Source organism: Lissotriton helveticus, chromosome 5_1, assembly GCF_964261635.1.
Source record: "Lissotriton helveticus chromosome 5_1, aLisHel1.1, whole genome shotgun sequence".
Taxonomy (NCBI): Eukaryota; Metazoa; Chordata; class Amphibia; order Caudata; family Salamandridae; genus Lissotriton; species Lissotriton helveticus.
Genome location: NC_136065.1, coordinates 1,523,926,143 through 1,523,946,055, shown reverse-complemented (window position 1 = coordinate 1,523,946,055; position 19,913 = coordinate 1,523,926,143). Strand labels below are relative to the sequence as shown.

At 40.5% G+C, this 19,913-nt stretch overlaps 1 protein-coding gene across 1 annotated transcript; it reads left to right on the top strand.

Annotated features, from left to right (window-relative positions):
• The first annotated feature begins 2,590 nt into the window (after window positions 1-2,590).
• LOC144752688 (olfactory receptor class A-like protein 1) lies at window positions 2,591-3,544 on the top strand. Its single transcript, XM_078640557.1, has one exon. The coding sequence runs from the start codon at window positions 2,591-2,593 to the stop codon at window positions 3,542-3,544; it is 954 nt and encodes a 317-aa protein (XP_078496683.1).
• The last annotated feature ends 16,369 nt before the right edge of the window (window positions 3,545-19,913 follow it).

The following is a 19,913-nucleotide window of genomic DNA, read 5'->3' as shown; positions in this document are numbered from 1 at the left end:
ATGTTTTGGAGGCATTGCAGGAGGCACTGTGGAGTTATCATAATGCGCTACGCTCCACAACAAATGGGTCCCCTCATGTCCTTTTAAAAGCTTAACCTTAGGTGGGTGGTGGAGCACACAAGGGCCAATGACAGCTTGTCTGATCTGAAAAATGTATGACTCAGAGTTGAAGAAGTGCAATGGAAGAGCAAGAAAAGATATGACATTGAGAAAGCAGTAAAAGACATGGAATTTTATGTGGGGGATGTGGTGAAGGTCAGACGTCCACAGGGGTCTAAGAAGGGTATTTCAAAGTTCTTTCCCAATGCTCAAGTGATGAAGGTTTCTAAACATTTGATTTTGGTGGGGAATGGAAGGTGGTGGAGTAAAAGGAGTGCTGCATTGGTCAGAAAGTGGAATGAGAAGAATAATCTTAGGATTGTATCATAAACAAGTTGTTGATGACTTGATGGGAATACGTCCACTAAGAGTGACAAGTAGGGTCATGTTACTGACCTGCATGTCTCGAGTTTGGGTGAAGGGGGTGGAGCAGTCGGTTGAGGTTCTGGTAGTTTGTTGACAGGGAGCCAGAGGGTTCTGGTTCTTCCTTACCAGTCTGCCGTGGTATTTGCAGGACTATGTTCTGAACTGATTTTGTTGACAGGGTCTCCTTACTGGGACTGGTGGGTTCACTGTTGAGTTAGTTTGCAAAATGTAAAGGTAGCTCAGAAGAATTGTTGTTTTATTTCTTATGTATATTTTGTTCTTCTGATACATTTTTTATTTTTAGTTTGGTTTCCAAGTAGGTTTGGTTGTGAGGGGGATGATGTGTTATGTTTACTGTCACTTTAATGTATGGAATGTTGACATTGATGACTTGTGGCAAGTGTTCTAAGCTCCAAGTCAATTACTGGCTGGGGTCGTGAGTGGTGACCCGGGGATGTTGTGTGCTGTCCTCACTGATTAACTAAACCTATTTTATTTATATGAACCTGCACTTATTGAGAACTTTCAACACCATATAGTATAAGAAGAGAGAGCGAGTATGTCACACAGGGGAGCTATGAGCAAGGATTATGTGGTTCTGAAGGACATGCCACTGAAGCCATTCCAGTTCGGAAATGTGTTTTTAGTCTGCTTAGAGGCATGTTAACAAACAAGCTAGGCATGCAATTTCACATGACTAGTGAGCGGTAGTGTGTTCTCTTAAACCACCTACTATACAGTGATGTGTTTATTTGTTTAAATATAGATTATGGTTTCCAACACGATGCGCATACAGTAGAATAACCCAAGGTACAGGATTGCAACTATCCAGTTTCCCCCATATGTTTTTACAATGCATTCCACTTCTTCTGACTTTTCGGTTTGTATAACCAATACTGCACTCTGTTTGAAACATTATTTCTTTACTATTCGTCTGAAACCTTTTACAAACAATGATCTCTCCATGGCCTGCCATTATTGTAAATCCCATCTGAAGCTCACATACCAAAAGGGTGTCTTCTGATGATTGGTGAAAGCATGTGATGCTAAGATTTAAATATGCAAGTGACATTTTCTCTGTCCCTCTGTTTGCTGTTAAAATATTGTACTATTAGCCTTCATTTTATTTTAAATTCAAGCTCGGGTTGGCTACACAGCCGTCCGAGTGAGTCAACCAGTACATCTACCTATTAATGCACCTTTAGATTAGACACAAATCTTATTTTAGGAGAAACACAGTTTTAAAACACAATGTGAGCAAAACTCACTGTTGTATTCACACGAACATAGTGAATTTGCCTCATAGTCATGTGGGATTGCACCTCTAACTGAGGAGTGTGCAGCCACTCTCCAGGTAGACACAATCAGTTCATAGTCCAGATCACAGACAGTTCTAAAGTATACTTGAAAAGTGATCATATGAGAAATACAGACATATAAATATAGGCAATGAATCTTGTGTTAGAAACTAGAAACTGAAATATTCTCCTAATTTGATGCCAAATATTTATAAAGTTAAGGTGAGTACAAGAGCCAAAGACAAATAATGGAGTGAAAATCTATCCTCCTAGGCATGCATATGCCACGTGTCACCTTCAACCATATGTGAGTGGTATCCCCCAAGAATCATAGAGCAGGCAGATCCTTTCAGTATGCAAATGATCAGTTTTCGGAATGGACTTTTTACTCCTTCAAAGGTTGCAATGCCTTGGATAAAGTTATAAACTAAATGAGTGTCAATATAAGTATGGAATCGTTATTTAAGAATGAGTGCAAAATAGCTCAGCATGATTGACATAACAAGGTCTCACAACTGACGTGGGACATCTGGTGAAAGCATCTGACACATGCCCTGACACATAGTGTTGCTCGAATACATACTCTGTAAATTATTGAATGTCTACTTATTGAACTGAGCCGCTGGTTAGCTAAATTGTGTTTCCCTTTTCAGCTCCAGAAAGACAGCTCTTCCTAAGGCTGGAGCCACATGGTCATGTGTAGACTTCTCCTATTTGCATTGCGATGGATGGTAAGCTGGGCTCCGGAAAGACGTATCTTCCTTCTCTGTGGCGCTTCAACTCATGAAACTCCAAACTAATGCAGAAACATACTCACTCAGATGCACATGGAGAACCAGGCCCTCTTCAAAGGAATGGTATACTCATTTATGACAGCCACAGGGCTCCTTGGGAATTGCTTTGTCATTTTGTTCTATATCCTGATTTCCTTCCAGCTAAAGAAGTTGGTCCCAGCTGAGATAATCCTGCTGACACTGGCCATGGCAAACCTTGTGTACGATTTCACCTTGGCATTGCCACACACCGCATTCATCTTCAGCCTGAAGTATTTTGTGAGTGACCTGGATTGCAAATTTGACCTCTACATGGCAAGGGTTTCGCGGGCCCTGTCTATCTGCCTCACCAGCCTCCTCAGCAGCTGCCAGTGTGCTGCCCTGGCCTCGCGGAGGTGGCGATATTTCCGATTAAGTTCCCCACAGCACCTGTACCCAGCAGTTTTCTCACTGCTCCTTCTATCTATGGCCTCAAGCATGAGCACAGTATTCTTTGCGGGGGTCAGAAGAAATGCCACCAATTTAAACTATGTTTTTGACTTAGGGTACTGCCTAGTAATCTACCGTGACCAAACTTCCTTCCGCGTGATAGGGTTCATTGCATTTGTGAGGGATTTTATATTTGTAGTGATTATGACACTCTCAAGCATCTATATCCTCTGGATTTTACACAGGCACGCCAAGCAGGTGAAAGGGATACGGAGTTCGGGCAGACAGAAACAAGACCGAGTGGAGAGCCAGGCATCTAAACTGGTGGTGACACTGGTGCTGGTGTATGTGATCATCTTTGGAATTGACAACACTATCTGGTTTTACCAGTTCACCTCATCGCGCGGAGATGAGTTTCTCACTGATTTCAACCACCTGCTCTCGACGGTCTATGCCTCTTTCTTCCCAGTGGTGGTTTTGGCTTTTAATCGAAAGTTTCAGAAACATATTCTGAGGTGCTCGAGGGGAGAGCAAGATAGAGACCTACTCTCAAACTCGTCATCTAGAGTGAAGAGCTAAATGACATCTGCAAGGTCAGCCATCCCTGGAGGAACAAACCTTCAGGAACGTGACTTGTCAATGGAGTGTATACTAATCTAGAATGCTCTTCCAATACTCACTAGATAGGACCCTTCATGATCTACCTTCAAGAGTGAACTCAATAATCACTTTGTCAAAAACATCACTTTATTTTTCTAATTTTTTCTGTTTTTTCAGGAAAGTTATAATCCACTACATTTATTATCAATGGCATATAGTTACAAATAACAATAACAAAAATTACTTCCATCATACAGTCCTCCTCTCCTACCTTCCTTGAGCAACGTGTCACGAAACTACCCCATATCTCATGCATTTCTGAAAATGATCATTAAGCTTGTAAATCACCCTCTCAAACCGTGCAACTTAAAGACACGACTAGGCCTGACACAAAATGTCCCTTACACTGATGCAATCCCGAGTAATATTGGAACTTTCACATTATGCTCATGAGAAATTCCTAAAATTATGTCATCATGCCACTTTGCAAAATTACACTGAGTTTGTGTCAAAATTCTACAAGGAGAGCACAGAAACAATGTGAATCCAAATGCAAGAGACTGCTGTTTATTTATGTACTATTTTTGTACCACAAAATGCATCACGAGGACGCATTTTGCACAAAGATTTTGCACTATATGCTTAATTTCCATTTGGCATAATTTCAAATATGTTTTACATTTAGCATAATCACACAAAATCAAGCTATGTTAAATTCGCACTTCCCTAACTTAAACTACACTTTTCACCTGGAATTGTTGGTGTAAGATGTTTTCTTGTAGTTTCAGAACGTCATTTTACTTAGACTGTGATACTTATAATCCTGCTGACAATGTTATTCCACATGTACTTTGCAGCTGCGACCCATGCAGGTAACTGTGGTGGGGCCGGTTGGGGGGGGTAAATTAATTAATAATACATTTTCCCTCATCGCTGTCTATCAAAATCCCCCCACTCGGCACCACAGCTCTTACCTGCATGGGCCGCTTCTGATACTATGTATGAGTGTATCCTCCTTTAAAGTACACTGTCGCCATTCTCACAGGGACTTGATCGCACTGCATCACAAATTCCAAATAGAATATCTAAGACCAACTAGATGCAAAAGCTACATGACATAGGAAGCAATACCGTTAAGCCGGTGGTTCTAAACAAGACGGGACAAGGAATCTGTATGAAAGGTGTTGTTTTGTATGGTTCTTATAAACAGGCAACCCCTCTACCTGTCGAACTCCGGAAGTAGGAGGTTGCAAGTGACAAAAAATCACTGTCCTTCCAGCGGCATTAAAGTTTACCCTACTTTAATTTTCCATTTGCCTTCCTTGTTCGTAATTGCTGTCATCACTCTTAATTGTATTTCTCTTCCTCATTTCTTTTTACCTCTTTTTTAATATTAAATATTGGTGTGGCAGATATTCCTATGTTTTCTTTAGAGGCAGGGAACAGTGTGTGTCTGAATTAATGGGCATGCAAAACGCATAGAACACCCTACCGCACACCCATACACTAGTGGGTATTCACAAATGTTTTACAGGGCTATTCACACTCCCTTGAAACACATGGATAGTTACTTCTAAAAATGTTTAGAATAAATGTGAATGGTTATGGAAATCGGTAAGATAAAATCCCAAAATGTACAATGTAAAAGCCTTGGGAGGTGCATTAGATGGGGATAAACTGTGTGTCTATTGGCAGTTTAACACCCTTACGTTGAAAGGAAACAATTTACTGAGATATTTGGTTAATCTGTCCCGGAGCACCCACTGCTACCACTCTTTTTGGACCTGGGAATGAAAACTATCTTCTCAAAAATAACAAGCATTGGCCAAACAGTTCTGGAGATGGCCGACAGCCTCCTGACAATTTGTGTTTTATTTTTGTCATGGTTGTTGCAAAACTGTATTGTTTGGTTATTATGCTGAGCACTCATCGGTCTCAGTAAAAACAATTAGCAGCAGGCAAAAAACATTTTTGGGTCTCAAAAGAAACCATACAATACTGTAGTACTCCCTGGCACTGAAGGGAACTACTTTGTGTGTGGTTGTGCTCTGTGTGAAAGGGCTGCATGCCATAACTCATGGTGAAGTCAGCCAGTGGCTGAAGGGGGCTGATGATGCATTGCCTCTTAAAGCATGCTGGAGGGGATGCAAGACAAATTAAAATGGCACCAACCACAGACTAATGGGTGAAGTGTGGCTTCAGCCCCAATAGGTTACTATGTGATATACATAATTTTAGTAAAGTCACAAGGTAGTGGCTAACACAGACCTACAAAAGTCATGCAGTCTAGCAATGGATGCAAACCAAGAGAAAGAAAGAAACAAACAAACAAACAAACAAAGAGAGAAAGAAAGAAAGAATACAGGCAAAATAGAAATCAGACAAGAAAGAGGCAGACAAGAAAAAAAGTAAAAATGAAAGATGGCAAGAAAGGAGGAAGAAGAAAGAAAGAAAAGTAAAAAGAAGATAACAGCTTTAAACTAAAGGAGTGTCGTGAGTGCTATCCTAACTGCTTCATTTATTTTTTCAAACAGCTATAGTTTAGTAGTACATTGTCATTTCGACTTATAGGTGAAAAGTGCTCACAGGATTTTATTGTTTTATGTTATATCCTTTCTAAATGATTACTAGGTTCTATTGATGAATCTTTTTTTGTGGAGCCTGTGGTGAGACCTCACACCACGCAAAGAGCATCATTCTCTACTTCTGTAGAACTATAAAATGTGTTGCTTTAGGGAGGTATGCCAGAACATTTTTTGCTCTCTTCAGAAGCAGACTTCATGTCAGTCCTCTAGTTGCTCCTAAACTTATATATTTTACAAACTCTATTTGTCCTTTAAACTGAGCGATTCATATGACAGTTTACTCTCTGACTCTATACTTAGAATGATTATGAGGTTAACCTTAAGTTATCCTTTTTCTGATTTGAAATGCCTGACTAACTAACCTCTTTCCTTTCTGTAATGATTCTTAATTTTTAAATAAAGCTTTATGGTTTGGACTTTAAATTCTGTCCTGTGTGGGTTTTTTTCTTTGTGAATTGGCCTTTTTTTGCTAAGGGCGATCGCCCTTCTGGACTGGCACAGCACGTCCATGGTACCTATGCAATTTGGTAGCAAAAGTTGATGGTTCTGCCAATTGGATGGTTTCAAATAGTTTAAGTGAAGTTGCATTGAATATTTCAAAATGTTTATTGAAATTGCATCTCCAACAAATTGTCAGAGTTACAATTTCCTAACTCCAGAATCCTGGAATCTTGTAGATTAATATAAGTGCATTATCAATGGTAGATCAGACGCACCTGACATGAAGCAATTCCCGATTGTTTCATTACGTGCATATAAATAGGGCTTTGTGAAGTGGGTTGTTTTGTGTGACAAGTTTTGTTTTGGCGATTGTTACGAAAGGTATGCAATTTGGAGTGAGTAATCATTCTGCAGCATGGTGAAAATTGCAGTGCTGTTATGTCAATTGTATTTGTGTTTCGTGTTGCACGAACTTCAGAATTTGCATTGTATTGTAATGTGTTTGTGGGAATTTATTGAAAGTGTTTAAAAATTGTTATGTTGATAAAAATCGTGCGAAATAGAGTGATTTATGTACTTGCGTTAGTGGATTCCAGAAAATCTAGGCTCTCTTAATACATTTTGAGGTTGTCAGCTGAAAAGTCATGTGGAACCAAGTCAGGTTATAGGTTAAAGCCCTATTAATTCCTTAAATGCCAAGTTGTGTATTAACTAATAAGGGCAGTTTCATTAATTTATTTGTGCATGGAAATAGATACAGTGACCTAAGGGTGGGTTACTGCTGGTCATGGACCTATCTTGGTGTCACTGAAAGCATCTAAAGTGTTGAGGTGCTTCCCTAATTCTGTAGTGAGTTTGATTTTCCGTCCCATATGCTGAAAGGCGGACAAAGGATTTTGTTTTGATTTTACATGTAGCTTTTCAAGTCTCGTTTTGTAACCACATGGTGACTGGTTTAATTAGTCTGTGTTTGTGACTTAGGTTGAAGTAAATAGGGGTATGTGTTTGAATACACTAATGATTTTCGTTAATGGATGAGATGCTGTACCCCTGGTTGCTTCACCTGCACATGAGATCTTGACATATTTCAAACTACATGCATGGCTCAAAGATTGGTGTACAATTACTGCTCACAGCTGGAAGCTACAGTTTCCTATGTATGGTTTAATTGAAATGAAAAAGATTGAGCATTTGAAGCATGCCATGCTTGAGATGCAGCCGGAGCCTAGGCATGTTTCGGTTGAAGCCCTGAAAGAGTAGGAGTAGGTGGCAATTGGGAGAGCTAATGCTAAAAGGGCACAATAGTAGGGCTGTCAACCATTGTATGAATGTGAGGTTGCGTTTGTGTATAAAAATATGAATACAGGAAACGTTAGAAACTATAGGTGCTTTCACAGCAATTAAGGAAGAGTTAAACAAAAATAAAATAAAAGATAACCAAATGGAGGTCAGGTGAGAGATAGAAGAGAAAAATGAGAGTGACCCAGACGGAGAGGATAAGTTGATGGATAGATTGTTGACTGAAGTGTGAGTACTTCCATACAATGATTGTCAAGTGGCACAAGCATAGGCACAAGAAGCAGGGGCAGGAGAGCTGAGTGTCACGAGACATGAGGTTCAACCCAATTTGTCTTTACATGATGAGACAAAAAGGATGGAAATTAATACTTTCAAGTTACAAGCAGATTTGGAATTTAAAACGCTCCTAATAAAAAAACAATTTTAAATTACAATGAAAACGAATAGCCATATTTTGGTGCAGAGGCAGGAAAACATGCTTATCAAGCATCTGAGAAACTTCAAATATTGGCCAGAAATCTTAAAGTAGATTTGACACAAAAGAGAATTCGAGAATCACATAAAATTTCGAGGTCAATTAATGAATTATTCAATTTGAATCCCAGAACCATACATCGTACCCTCATGGAAATAATTGTGATAATTACCAAATGGGAAGACTTAGACAGTTATTGAGAAGAATGGTCAAAAACTGAAGCACATGATAAGCCTGAGTTGTTGAGAAAAGAGTAAATTGATAAACAATGAGAGTGTGAGTGGTTAAAATGTGATATGACCGTTGAGAAAGGGTTTCCTTTTAATTGAAACAAGTGACTGAATGAGCATTTGTGCATGTGCCATGGATGAATAGTAATCTTTATACATTCATGACAAATTTTCTCAAGATTAGCGAAGAACCTGAGAAGTGGTATACAGAAATGAAGAGAATTGTAACTATTATGCAGATGCTTTAAATGAATTTGAATATGATATTTGAAAATTCTAAAGTGTTAATGGAAGGAATATAAGTCAGTTGTAAATTGACCATCTGAAGAACCCTAGAGAGAAGCGCCTCAAAATAAACCATTTACAGGTGTTTTGAAGAAGTATAAAGAGGTGATTGTTCATTTAAAAAAGGTTCAGAAGAAGGAAGTACATTGGTGAAAGATCATCAGGGTGATACAAAATCATAGTAAATCAATGCATGGCTATTCTGAGGGATTGATGACGTTTTTTTCAGAAAGTACAATTGAGTTGAATTCCCTCAGAAATTGGGGATTTCTGAATTCATTTTGGCTTTTTTGCGGGATTAAAGCTGGATATTAGTTTGCATATTCAGTAGAACATGAAGTGCTGCAAGGCCAAACCTCTAGATGAAATCCTGGCCTATGCAAAATATTGTAATGATCGCTGCAATGCTAGGAAGAAATCGATGAAGGAGAAACTAATGATGACTCCAAAAAATGTTCCCACAAAGGTGGTCATTGTCAATGTGGGTTTGAGGCAGGTAGGTTTGGACCTTGAGCTGGTCCTGAGAAAGTGTTTTGATTTAGTCCCATATCTAGTCCTGTTATTGGTCCTGGTTTAAGTTTTGATGTTGCTGCTGGTGTTGGTGTGCAAGATGTCAGTGTGTAAGGCAAGTGTGCACAGTTTGTGAAGGTGGTAATGTTGGTCTTGGCAGTAATTTGGTGAACACCATGCCGAATAAGAATGTTAACAATAGAGGAATGGTCCATATTACATATCTAGAAAAACAGCCCAATAGAAATGAGATTGTAGGTTTAATGGAAATAGGTTGCCCAAATGCAGTAAAATGTGAACCAGATGGTACAAAGTGTGACGATGTAGTCAACTGTCCTAGAGTTATCAGGTTTTGTGTGGAATATGCATAAACCAATACAGTTCAATGTGAGTATTTATTCATCTCTCATCATGCAACAACCCATGGTAAATAATGTGTAAGATTTTCAACACAGTTTCAGATTTCAGCAAAATCCTTCATTGATTAACTGTAATTTCCCATAATTTTCAGGTTCACTTTGAGATTCCCTAAGGAGGGAAGAGGCTTTTATACTTGGGGTAGTCCTAGAGGTTGGGCAGAATGCCCTTTTGTAGAAGGAGAGGTGAATGGCCAACCAGTAACATTTTGATTGATACATATGCGATTGGTTATACAGCTATACCAGTGGAGGTTCCTATCCTGCCCCTCTCAGGATAATAATTCCAGGTTGTAGATATATGTAACAGATTGGTAACTAATGAACTACCATCTAATGTTCTGGTAATAATTGGCTCAATTACGGTTAATTAGTGAAACAAATCCAGTTAATCTGTTAGGATATGATTTGCTTCACTAGCTCAATTGCATTAATAGTACACTGGATAGTATTGCAATTCAGAAAAATGATGAAGTCTCTGATTTTAATGAAAAGTAAAATTATCAAGAGGTAAAATGTTCCCAAATTTTATAGAGGAAAATTTACTTCCACATTCAAGACATCCTGTAAACAAGGAAGCTTGGAATTTTTCAGGAAAAGAGGTTGGATTGATGAGAAGTACAGAGTCGGTACAAATCACTGTGAAACCGAATACATTGCATCCTAATAGTCCTCAGTACAAACTATTTGTGAAACAGTGATGGGGATTTCACCAGTTATTGATAAAATGATTGAACGATAATTTTAAAAGTACTATGGTTCCCATGTAATATTCCAATTATGGGACTAAAGAAACCAGGAAGAAAGTTGAGGTTAGTAAAAAACAAAGTTAGTTGATTTTATAGTGAGACAGAACAATAGGTCATCAAAAACATACAGTGTAAATTCTACCATGGGTACAGCACAGGAGATTTCACCACTGAGCATTGTGTTATTCATGCACCAAACCATAGTATTGCCTCCATCTCCTTTAGATTATAGTGTTTGTGTGACCATTTCCTAGCCTTGTAGATGGGGTCTTCTTTCTTCACACACAAATCCACTGCTTTTTTTTAAATATATTTTTTATTGAGTTTTCCCCCTTTTTTTCCCCCATAACATGTACAGAGCACAAGGACATTGAGGTTATACATAATTCAAATATAACAGTAATTATTTCATACGGAGAGCATCTTTTTAAAGTTACGATCTTGAATTCAATCCCATTAATCAGAGAAAATATAATCAAACTATAATTAATTTCAGAGGCACAGAGAGTACAGTGATAAGTAAGACCAGAAAAAAAAGAAAAGGAAAAAAGAGAGTTAAACATATAAGAGAAGAGGAAAGAAGAGAAGTAGCATAGTAACCGAATATCTATCATCTAACATTCCCTTCTTTCCATCGTGTAATCGGATCCCAGATTTGTACACCCAACATTCTTCCCTTCTTCCCCTTCCTTGCATATATAGCAATTTCTAACTTATATATTGACAGTAATTTGGCTAACCACTGATGAAACGTCGGGGGAGGGGATCAAGCCATGAAGAGGCTATACATAATCGCAGAACTGCCATTGCCAAAAATATAAAACTTCCATCCCTTATCTGCCCCTCTGCTTCAACTCCTAATAGTATTATTGATGAAGTTAATACAATATCAAATCCTAATGAATTATTTACAAAATTCTCTATATCTGTCTTTGTTTCCTCCAAGCGGGGACATAATGCAAAAATATGCTCTAAATCAGCATCTGGGTTATCACATCTGAAACATCTAGTACCTGATGTCGCTCCCCACTGGGCAAGTTTAGCTGGTGTATAATACAAGTGGTACAGAGTTTTAAAATGTTGAGACTGCAGTGAAGCTGTACACAATAATGTTTTACCCATATCTAATGATAAAGAAAACTGGGCACGGCCTATGTCTAATCCAATTGACCATTTATCCATCCATTTCTCCAAATCATCCTTCTTCAGATTTGACAATTCTGAATAAAACCTCTTAATCGTACAGTTTGTGCCAGCTTGTATAACCTCCATTATTGAGTTCTTCGCAAATCCCTCTACACCACCCTTTTTGTTATTAATAAAGCTTCTCACTTGGAGATATTTAAAGAATTGTCTGGTCTCTAAACCATAAGTTGCCTGTAACTCTGAAAACTGCATAATACCTTGTGGGCTTAAAATATCGCCCAATTTCCGAATTCCTTTCCTCCCCCACTCTTTAAAAACTGCATCGGAGAAAACCTCACTAGGAAGAGTAAGGTTTCCATTAATTCTTGTATAAGCATTATACTTCCCTATACCGAACCTCTTGGAGAATGCTTTCCAGATGTTGTGAGCTGCTAGAATAGTCTTGAATCTTGTCCTTTTAAAGTAGCTTGCATCTGTGTATTTCAGCAATAAGTTTTCTACCTCCGATCCCATAACTAATCCATAGATAACTAATGTGCCACATTCATCCTTCCCTTCCGCCTCTGCACCTCCCAACAAACCTCCCATATATTGTAATGCTGATGCCTAATAATATAGTTTTATATCCGGTAACGCCCATCCTCCCTTTTCTCGTGGAAGTACCATATACCTGAGTGCTCTCCTTGTTTTCCCCTTAGCCCAGATGAATCGGTTAATCATATGTTCACAGATCTTAAACCATTTGTTTTCAAAAATTAAAGGAATAGCTCTAAATATATAAAAAAAAATTGGAAGGACCATCATTTTAACTATATTTGTTCGACCAACAATTGAAAGGTGTAAATTATCAAGTCTACCCAGTTCCTTCCTCACTTTAGTAATTATTGGGGCAATGTTTTTTTCCACTAAAATATCAATATCAGCAGTGATATTCACTCCGAGATACACCCCTGTTTGCACAACTCGAGTATCATTACAGTATGTATGGGAGTTTTTAATTTTTTGCTTCTTTGATGTATTTAGAACGTATCTAGAGATACAACCAAACCTCCGAGCCTCGAAATCAATCTGCCCAATAGCCTCTGTGGGGTTTAATGTAATTACCGCCACATCATCGGCATATGCAAGAATCTTACATTCCCCCAAATGAGTGAACACGGGTGCAATTCTGTCACACATCTCAATCCTGCGAATTAATGGGTCCATATACATTGCAAATAGCAGTGGGGAACATGGGCACCCCTGCCTTGTCCCCCGTTTAATCCTGAATTGCTGAGTAGAACCTGCATTAATTCTTATAGAGGCAGCTGCACCAGTATATAAAGCTTGAAGTGCTTTAACATATCCCTCTTTAATCCCTGCCCTCTTTAAAACATAACACAGATAGTCCCAGGAGACCCGATCGAAAGCCTCTCCTGTGACTTCCGTGACATCAAGTAGAGTAATAGCCTTACGTGTATGGTGTGTTGTGCCCCTTCCAGGAATAAATCCATGTTGATTATTATTTACAAGGTTTCCTATTACTTTAGCAAATCTTGTTGCCAGTGCCTTAGAATAGATTTTGGTATCAGTGTTCATTAATGTAATCGGCCTATACGAACCGGGGTCAGAGGCAGGTTTTCCTTTTTTTAGGATTAACACATTGTCTGCTCCTCCCCATGAGCCTGGGATAGATTCCCCTATTTGAGCTGCCTGCATTATTTTTACCACATCATCTCCCAGTATGTCCCAGAATACTTTATAAAATTCCATAGGTAGCTGATCAGGCCCAGCAGCTTTCCCCGATGGGAGATTTAATATAGATGTTCTAATCTCAGCTACGCCCAAAGGTTCTTCCAACCTCTCTGCCTCCCCCTCTGTAAGTTTTTCCATTGGGATTCCCTGAAAATACTCAATTAATTCCCTAGGGTCAGTAGGCTGCTGATTATCATATAACACCTCATAAAAACTCCTGAAAACTTCTCGGATTTTTTCAGAATCCGTATGTAATCCACCCGTTGTATCCCTGATCTCTCTTATCACTCCTAATGCTGCTATTTGCTTAGTACGTATAGCTAAAGTGCGACCCACCTTCTCGCCAAACTCATGACATTTCTCTCTTTTAATCGTAAAATTCTCAGCAGCCTTATTCGCGATTTCGCATCATTTTTTGCTTTCATCACCTTAATAAGTGCTTGTTCCACTGCCACTCCTGTAGATACAGCTTGATGCAACTCTTCCTCGGCTTCCAGAACCAGCCTAGCTAATTCATTGGTCTTGTTTTGCTCCTGTCTTCGTTTAAATGTACTAAAGCGAAGGGTCTCCCCGCGAGCACCTGCCTTAAAGGCATCCCATACCATTCCTAGGGGTGCGCTTCCTCTGTTAAATTCGAAGAAGTCTTTCATCCAGTTGGACATGTGTTGTATATATTTGTCGTCCTGTAGGAGACCCCTTTCAAACGTCCAAGTTCTTTCTTTTCTCATTCCTACTGTTACTTTTAATGATAAAATTAACGGGTTGTGATCACTGAGGATTCGAGGGAGTCTATCTATTTTTAACTTAGTAAGTGATACATTTGAACCGAAAAAGTAATCCAGCCTTACACAAACTCGATGTGGAGCTGAATAATAAGTAAATCCTTTTTTATCTAATCTAGTTTTTCCCCATACATCTGTCAAGACATTGTTCGTTATCAGATTGACCAATGCCTGATATACTCTTTTTTTCCTACCTGAGTATCTTCCAAAAGAACCTACCCCTAAACCATCCGCTCCATTGATATTAAAATCCCCGGCCAAAATAATGCGAGGGGCCCAGACAGCAAGTTCCGTATCTAGAAATTGTAGAATCTCTGGATCATCTTCTGTTGAACCATAAACGACCCCCAGTGTGGTCCAGTCCCCGTTAATCATACACTCAGCCAGTGCCCACCTCCCCCATTAATCTTCCAGTTTCTTTCTAACCAACACGTTCTTATTCCTTGACAGTATAGCTACTCCTCTAGTTTTGGTACCTTGCCGAGATTATACTATTACATGGAACCCCAGCTGTTCTAACAGGTGTACCTGTGAGGCCATGATATGTGTTTCTTGCAGGTATATGAAATCTACATTCATTTGTCTTAAGGCGATTGATATTCTTTGTCTCTTCTGATAGTCATTCAGCCCACAAACATTCCATGTTACAAATCTAGTGTCCATTACATTTTTCTACCATTTTTCCTTACTAAAAAACCCGTGCAAAAAATTAGGAACCGTTTTATCTCTAAGCTATCCACCTTTATTTTTCTTTGACATATGTTATCATTATCTCTTCTCCAATATATATTTATCTGCTTTTTTACCACACTATGCTCTGTGCTATACTCTGTACTATACTCTGTGCCCTGTGCCCTGTACAACCCCCCTCCCACCCCCCCACTTCCCTCCCCAGACAACCCCCCCCTGATTGCCCACCCCCCATACTGGCAAATAGGTCTGGAAGACCTATATCTGACAGCCGAGACCTCTAGGTCATCACATCTTCCCCCCTCTCCCTTATTAATCTCACCTTCTTGAATCCCGTTTTCCCTGATCCCTAACCTACAATCCCTGTTAGGACTGGAGTTTTCTCTTTTTTGTAGGTATTTTATATCATACTTCCATTATTTAAATACTTAACGTTTAGTTTCACTACTTCCTCCGTGACAGCTCCCTGACTACCACCGTTTGTCTGTTCTTCTCCCTACTCTCTCTGAGTGAGGTGAGGTACTCCTGAGCCAAAATTTCAGAATAGAAGACTTTTACATGTCCATCAAGCATTACTTTGAGACGTGCAGGGAACATTAAATAAGCCTCACAACCTATATTCTGAAACGGTGTTATCAACTGCCTCATGCGCCATCTCCTCTCAACCGTAGTATGGCAAAAATCCGGTCGTGCAAAGAAAGATATATCTTTATATGTTCTTCTGGATTGTGGTTTCGCCTTGCTCATTATCTCCTCTCGTAGCAAAAAGTTACCTACATAGACCAAAATTGCACGTGATTTACTAGGCATGCCACCTCTTTTCTGCGTCATAGGAAACCAATGGGCTCGTTGCACCTCACTTTCCCAATCCCATTGATTCATTTCCGGAAATGCCCCTTTCAACAAGTCAACCACAAAAGCCCGTATATCGTCCCCTTCCTTCCCCTCCTCCACCCCAAGCACTCTTATGTTGTTACGTCTCTGTCTATTTTCAAAATCTTCTAATTTCCAGAGCACATCTGAAGAAGTCTGTTCTTGTTTCTGTTTGGTCTCCTTTAACTTTACCACATCATCTTCCAGCTTTCCTGTCCGCTCCTCCACTTTGGTGACTCTAGTAACCACCTCTGTGTATAGTTTGTTCATCTTTCGCAATGTGCCCTGCATTTTTTTATTGGTGTGCTTTGCTCTTTGGCTTTCTGCCCTTGCCTCTCCCTGGATTTGCTTTAAAGTAGTAAATAGTAACTCAAAATTAGATTTAGAGGTAGAATTCGAGTTAGAGTTATGATTGTCACTCGCATCTTCTTCTAGGTTATGATGTTGTTGATGTTGTTGAATACCAACTTCATCTTGATAAACCTGTAAGGAGGCTGAGTTGTCCCAGTCAAGTTTCTTGACAGCTGATAGTTGAGGAGAGCTTTGACGGTTCTTAGCACTGTTACGCACTCTTGTCTTCATTCTGATCTTATCTGCCCTCCTTATTCTTCCTCGCCCTCTCCGCACAGTCTCTTGGTCAACTTCAGATGATTCTTGATTCGAATCCTCATTATAAGACTCAGGGGGGGGGGTGAGGAGCTCTCCGAGTCCGTATCAGAGCCTTCAGTGGTAACCAAGTCTGTGTCTATTTCAGATCCCTCCTCCCCCTCCTCATCTGCTTCTATATCGTCATCATCGTTACCAGTGAAAAAGCAATCGTCGCTTGGTGACGCCATAGCTTGCATAGGGATTTTCGCTTCTGCTGTACTAGATACTAGGCTAGAGTTAGCATTCTGAATTTGAGCCTGCTCACTGTCTTTAATAGCAACATCATTGGTAATTCCGTCATCATTTAATTGCGGCAACAATGCCGTGCGGATGTATGACGTTATAACGCATACTTTTACTCCGCAGACCATTACAACGCGACTTTTACTCCGCATACCGTTACAACGCATAGCGCCTTGGGGCGCTGGATAGTGGTAAGTATAATTTACTATTCTAACTCCAGTCCCCGTGGACCCTAGGGAAGGTGTTGGATAGTAAATTATACTTATCCCCTATCCTAGAGCGCCCCCCAGCGCAATGCGTTGTAATGGTATGCAGAGTAATGGTCGCGTTGTAATGGGTCTGCGGAGTAAAAGATCCGTTGTAACGGGTGTATACCATGCCGTGCTGACACCGATATCAGTGGCTATATTCTCTGCCCGTACCCAGTCTGCTGGAGATGGTGTATCTTCACCCCCAGCATCAAAGTTCTTTTCAGACATTTTCATTGTCTCAACATTAATTGCCGAGCTCCTTGTATCAGTATTGATGTCTTTACTGCTAACAATCCCAGTACCACCAAGATCATCTTTTGTTGCTGCCAGGGTACTTAGCACCTCAAATCCTGCCTTCTCAATCATATTGAATGCACATACCTGCGTATGAACGAGGAGTTGTTTGTTCCCTTCCCTTGGCATCTCTCTCATTGTGCCCGTAGTATGTGAATCCATCCTTTGACAGTCTGCCCCCTGCGCAGCAACAGCACAAGCAGGTTCGAGACCTGTGTCAGCTCCGTCTATCAGTCTCTCTCTCTCGGGAATCAACTCTGCAAGCTGCGCTGTAGACGGCTGCACGTCACTTGCAGTCCCGCCCTGCTGACGTAGATCGTTTGAAAAGCCTCTGGATTCCGCTGCTTCTGTAAGCCCAGCATATTTGTCTGTCCACGGAGGGTCGAGGTGGTTCTGTGTGCGATCCAGCGTTAGCTTCGGTGTCAATACCGCATGTGCTGTTTCCAAGGTCAGAGACGGGTCTAAGACTGAAGGCGGGAGGGGCGAAAAGGACTCCATTATGGTGGCTTGGCGAAGCGCTGTCGCTCCTCCTAGCGGATCCGTCTGTTCCTTTTTGCTGTTGCATTTCTTCCTTTTCTCTTGCTCCGTTTCTCTACCTTTCAGTTTCTGAGCTCGTAGCTCCCTTGCTGCTTCTCTGCGCAGCTGCGCTTTAGTCTTCATCCTTGTCCTCGAGCTGGACATCAGGGCACCGGGGTCACTAGAAGTACCGTCATCATCTTCCCCCTGCTTATTTCGACCTCCCTGGGTCTGCCTTTGCTGTCTTGGCGATCTCTGTATTTTAGGGGCCATGACCCGAATCAGCTTACCCCACCCGGAGCGAAGATAATTTGTAGTGTCCACGAACAGTGAAGCAACACTTTGAGTCAGGCTTCTCCTTATACTCATCCGCTTCCCGCCAATTAGGTACGGTACATGGATGAGGTCTGACCATATGTCCGGCAGTTCCAGCATTCCAAAATGTTTTATGCCTTTCACCTCCAGTCGATCATCGAAAGCCAAGTTTACACCTTGGTTAGGTCAGGAATAGCAAACATCTAGGAGAGGGTAGGGTGCGACTCACCCATACGGTCTGCTGGCGGCCATCTTGCCTCGTTGCTCTCACACAAATCCACTGCTACACATAATTCAACTATCAAGGCGGCCCCAGGGACTAACATTTCCATGCAGTATCTCTTCCCCTATTAGTGTAGCAATTCCAATTAGGGTGCACTCTTCACAACTTTCCCATATATCATCTAGGATACCCAAAAGGGACACTCTAAGTGATAAGTCAACTGGTATTTCTAACACCTGGGAGTGAACCTTACCTATTGCTAGCCAGTACTTTGTGATTGCTGTACATTTCCAAACTACATGAAAGAAGTTGGCTTCTTGATCTGTACACAGAAGGGGCAGGAAACCTATTTGAGTACTAGAGTTGGGGAGAGGTGAAGTATGCAGTATGCAGGTACTTTAGCTGAGCTTCTGTCACACGAGTTGAGATAGTCATTTCTCTGAGGGCCATTATGTTCACCCTTCACTCACCATCACTGAGGGGAACAACGCTTGCCTCTCATTTCAGTATCAGTGTTAGAAGCCAATTTGGATTATTGATAATGAAGGATCAATAAATCTGCGAAATTCCCCCTTTACCTACCGACTCCCATAAAGGTTTTGGCTTTGACTGGGCTGTACTCTAGAAGGTCAGTCAATGAGGTCTAGGGGCCGGCCAGTGCATGCCAAAGTTACAGGTATTTGAAGAACTGGGTCTTATGTAAGGTGAAATGTAAAATTCATGAAATTATTTGATGTGTAATACGTGCCAAATATCTACCAACTTTTAAATACCTATTAGGTCCAATTTGCTAAAGTCTTCCAATAGGGCACTGTGACATAACCACTTTTCCTGACATTGGGGAGTCTCTTGTGTCAATCCCTGCTCCCTATCAGTCAGGTGCAATGCTGAGCGCCAGAACAAATACACTATACTAGTGGCTTCTGGGAGATACTGAGGTATGGGATTCAGATAAACTTACCTATGATAATGTCAATGCCCATTAGTGACAATTTAGCTTGTAAAGTTGTTTCTTCCCACCCTCTACACAACCAGTCATTTCTTATCAAAATTTGTGCTGACCAGTAATATGCATGCAGGTGTACCACCACCATCCCTCCATCATATGTGGACTGTCTTCATTTATCAATGGTGATGCATTGGAGCTGTCTGCCCAAAGGAAGGATTGAATGAAATCTGTGAGGTCTTTAAAGTAGGGGTGCGGAATTATAAGGAGGGCGTTTTGCAGAACGTAGAGTAATCATGGTAGGATTGTCACTTTAAAAAAGGGCCACATTGTCTAGAATGTGTATTGGGAGCTTGTCCCACTTCATGAGACCACTCTTCATCTTAGGTTTTAGATGGTTTAGGCTCCATGTCAAAATTTGTTCTTAGACAATATGTGTTCTAGTTTATGTGAAGCTCAAAATCTCATTGAAAGGTGGTTATGCCACTGTCCTTAAATCTGCCCCGATCAAGATGAGTAGACATTTGGGCCAATTGACTGTTAAGCCAGATGCCTCTCAGTAAAGCTCCAACATTTGGAAAAGGCAGGTTCTGATGTTTAGGGATGGGACAGGACGAGCAGAACATCATCAGGGAAGAGTGACATTTTGTCCTCTCTGCCATCCTCCCATTGCCCGTCTCATACTTATGCATCACAA

Excerpts from the sequence above, each read along its gene's own strand:
- LOC144752688 (XM_078640557.1), top strand. The coding sequence starts at position 2,591 with ATGGAGAACCAGGCCCTCTTCAAAGGAATGGTATACTCATTTATGACA.